General features: G+C 61.0%; 1 protein-coding gene across 1 annotated transcript in view; it reads right to left on the bottom strand.

Moving 5' to 3' along the window:
• The window catches only part of LOC104916280 (BRD4-interacting chromatin-remodeling complex-associated protein-like), a 5,138-nt gene extending 4,292 nt beyond the window's left edge, over positions 1-846 (bottom strand). The window contains exon 1 of the mRNA XM_010727327.2: positions 746-846. Within this exon, the coding sequence (XP_010725629.1) occupies positions 746-829 (84 nt within the window). The 5' untranslated portion in view covers positions 830-846. The remainder of the gene's footprint in view (positions 1-745) is intronic.
• Positions 847-852: the final 6 nt, after the last annotated feature.

An 852-nucleotide genomic window follows, 5' to 3' on the forward strand; every position in this document is an offset into this window, starting at 1 on the left:
TGTTTCTCCATGCTGGATGTTCGGGCTCATTTTTCCCAGGCAGGTGCTAAGGAAGCCCCAGCACCACGGAGGCACGCAGCCCCACCGCTCCCCAAAGTGCCACCGAGTCCCACAAGGACTGGAACGGCGCGCCGTGGGGACAATTTAATCTGTCACCGCAACACCTCCTCTTAATTAAAAGCCGCTAATGCCTCGTTTCCCAGGCAGATCCTCTCCTGCGAGCGCTGAACACGACGGCGTGCACGAGGTTCTGTGCACCGGGGGAGGCAATCAGCAGCACAAACACAGCCCGGGGATCGGGAGCGTTGTGCCTCCACGCGCCCCGAGCCACCGCAGTGGGCACAGCCCCACGGAACCAGCGACCCCACGGAACCAGCGACCCCACGGAACCAGCGACCCCACGGAACCAGCGACCCCACGGAACCAGCGACCCCACGGAACCTGAGCCAGCTGCTCGGCTTTGGAGGCCACTGCAGGGAGGAAGCGGGCAGGTTTGGGTTTGGTTTGGGGTCGTGTCTGGCGTGGGTTTGGCTTCGAGTTGGGTTGGGTTTGGTTTGAGCTCAGGTTTGGGGTCGTTCCGGGTTCAGTTTTTGGAGTTTTTGGGGACGGTTTGGCTTCAGGTTTCTTTTAGGTTCAGATGGCTTTGGCTTCAGGTCCTGCTCTGGGTTTGGGTTCTGCGCGGGGCCCCACGGCTGCCCTACACCGAGCGGAACGACGACCCCGGCCCTGGATGGCACTCATTTACCTGCTGGAACCTGTCCAGAATTTGCTTCTGCTGAGGAGCGGGATTTGGGATTGCTGAGAGGGGTTGGAATTGGCCCGGGACCATCTGAAAGCTCCTCTGCTGCTCTG

This window comes from Meleagris gallopavo, unplaced genomic scaffold (assembly GCF_000146605.3).
Source record: "Meleagris gallopavo isolate NT-WF06-2002-E0010 breed Aviagen turkey brand Nicholas breeding stock unplaced genomic scaffold, Turkey_5.1 ChrUn_random_7180001880740, whole genome shotgun sequence".
Taxonomy (NCBI): domain Eukaryota; kingdom Metazoa; phylum Chordata; class Aves; order Galliformes; family Phasianidae; genus Meleagris; species Meleagris gallopavo.